At 42.3% G+C, this 1,336-nt stretch overlaps 1 protein-coding gene across 1 annotated transcript; it reads left to right on the forward strand.

Annotated features, from left to right (window-relative positions):
- The first annotated feature begins 207 nt into the window (after positions 1–207).
- LOC101290856 (putative ribonuclease H protein At1g65750-like) lies at positions 208–933 on the forward strand. The gene has a single exon (XM_004298136.1). The coding sequence runs from the start codon at positions 208–210 to the stop codon at positions 931–933; it is 726 nt and encodes a 241-aa protein (XP_004298184.1).
- The last annotated feature ends 403 nt before the right edge of the window (positions 934–1,336 follow it).

The following is a 1,336-nucleotide window of genomic DNA, read 5'->3' on the forward strand; positions in this document are numbered from 1 at the left end:
AGGTAAAAAACTTTGTTTGGAGGTTGGTTAAAAATATTGTCTCTACAAAAGAGGTATTAATTAAGCAAGAGAGTCCCTTTGCCAGACCATCTATGTCCATTCTGCTATGGCGAAACCGAGTCCTCGTTGCACCTCTTCAAGATCTGTAATGTAGTGGCGTGTATTTGGCTGTTTAGTTCGTTGGATATGAGAGCAAGACACTCTGGAATGGAGACCATTGAAGCTTGGATCCAAGATATACTGGAGAACTTACAGGCACCACAAATGGAGGTATTCTTTATACTTCTCTGGTCAATTTGGGTTGAACGTAACTATGTGGTTTGGAATGGTTCAAGAGTGGATCCAAGGGAGACGGTGAGATGGGTAATGGCTTTGTTGGACGAGTACAAGCGAGCTCAACCTGTGGCAAATAAAGGAAAGAGAAGTAGACAAGAAGAGAGGTGGATTTTTCCTCCTAGAGGCAAACTGAAACTCAACCTCGACGGGGCTTATAGAGAGGACGGATCGGGAGGAGCTGGTATGTTGGTGAGAGATGAGAAGGGCATTGTTAAGGGAGCGTGGTCAGTGCATTTGACCAATTTAAATTCTCCCCTACAGGCCGAGGCTATGGCATGCAGAGAAGGGTTGAGGAGAGCAGTAGAACAAGGTTGGCTCAACATTGATGTTGAGAGTGATTGTGAAGTTCTGGTGGCGGCTCTGAACGGTGAGAACGGTGGTGGATTGGAGGTTAGTCGGATTATTGATAATTGTCGTTACTATTTGATTTTATTAAACAATAGTGTGGTCAGACATATCTATCGTGAAGCAAATAATGGTGCTCATAGGTTAGCCCATTTTGCTAGTTATAATAATGTAATAGAGCTAAGTGTTGGTTTAGTTCCTATATTTTTACAAGATGTCCTCTATGAGGATTCATGTAATGCTAGCTTCTAGTGCACTCCGAGGTAAAGGTATTATGTCCCCCTCGGTGATACACAATTCTATTAATATTAATAACGAGCGTGGCGCTGAGCCTCCCAGGTAGGCTGGGTTCCAAACCCTTTTATCACAAAAAAAAAAAAACTAGGTCGCAGCCTCCTAATGACAAGATGAAACTTAGGGTAACTAGTAATTCCCAATGACATCATATTTGGAAAGTTGATAAACATAGTAACTTAGGGCTTTGTACGAGCAGTATTTTCAGGTATGTCACTAAATTTGTAAAGCAAAAAGCAAATGGAGTAGCCAATGATGCCCTCGTGCTTGCTTAGAATGTATAGATTTTGTAGACATGCCTAATACTATTTTAATACTATTACAGGGTTTAGGCTCAATGTCCCCACCCCCCCCCCCCCCC

Source organism: Fragaria vesca, linkage group LG4 (genome assembly GCF_000184155.1).
Source record: "Fragaria vesca subsp. vesca linkage group LG4, FraVesHawaii_1.0, whole genome shotgun sequence".
NCBI lineage: Eukaryota > Viridiplantae > Streptophyta > Magnoliopsida > Rosales > Rosaceae > Fragaria > Fragaria vesca.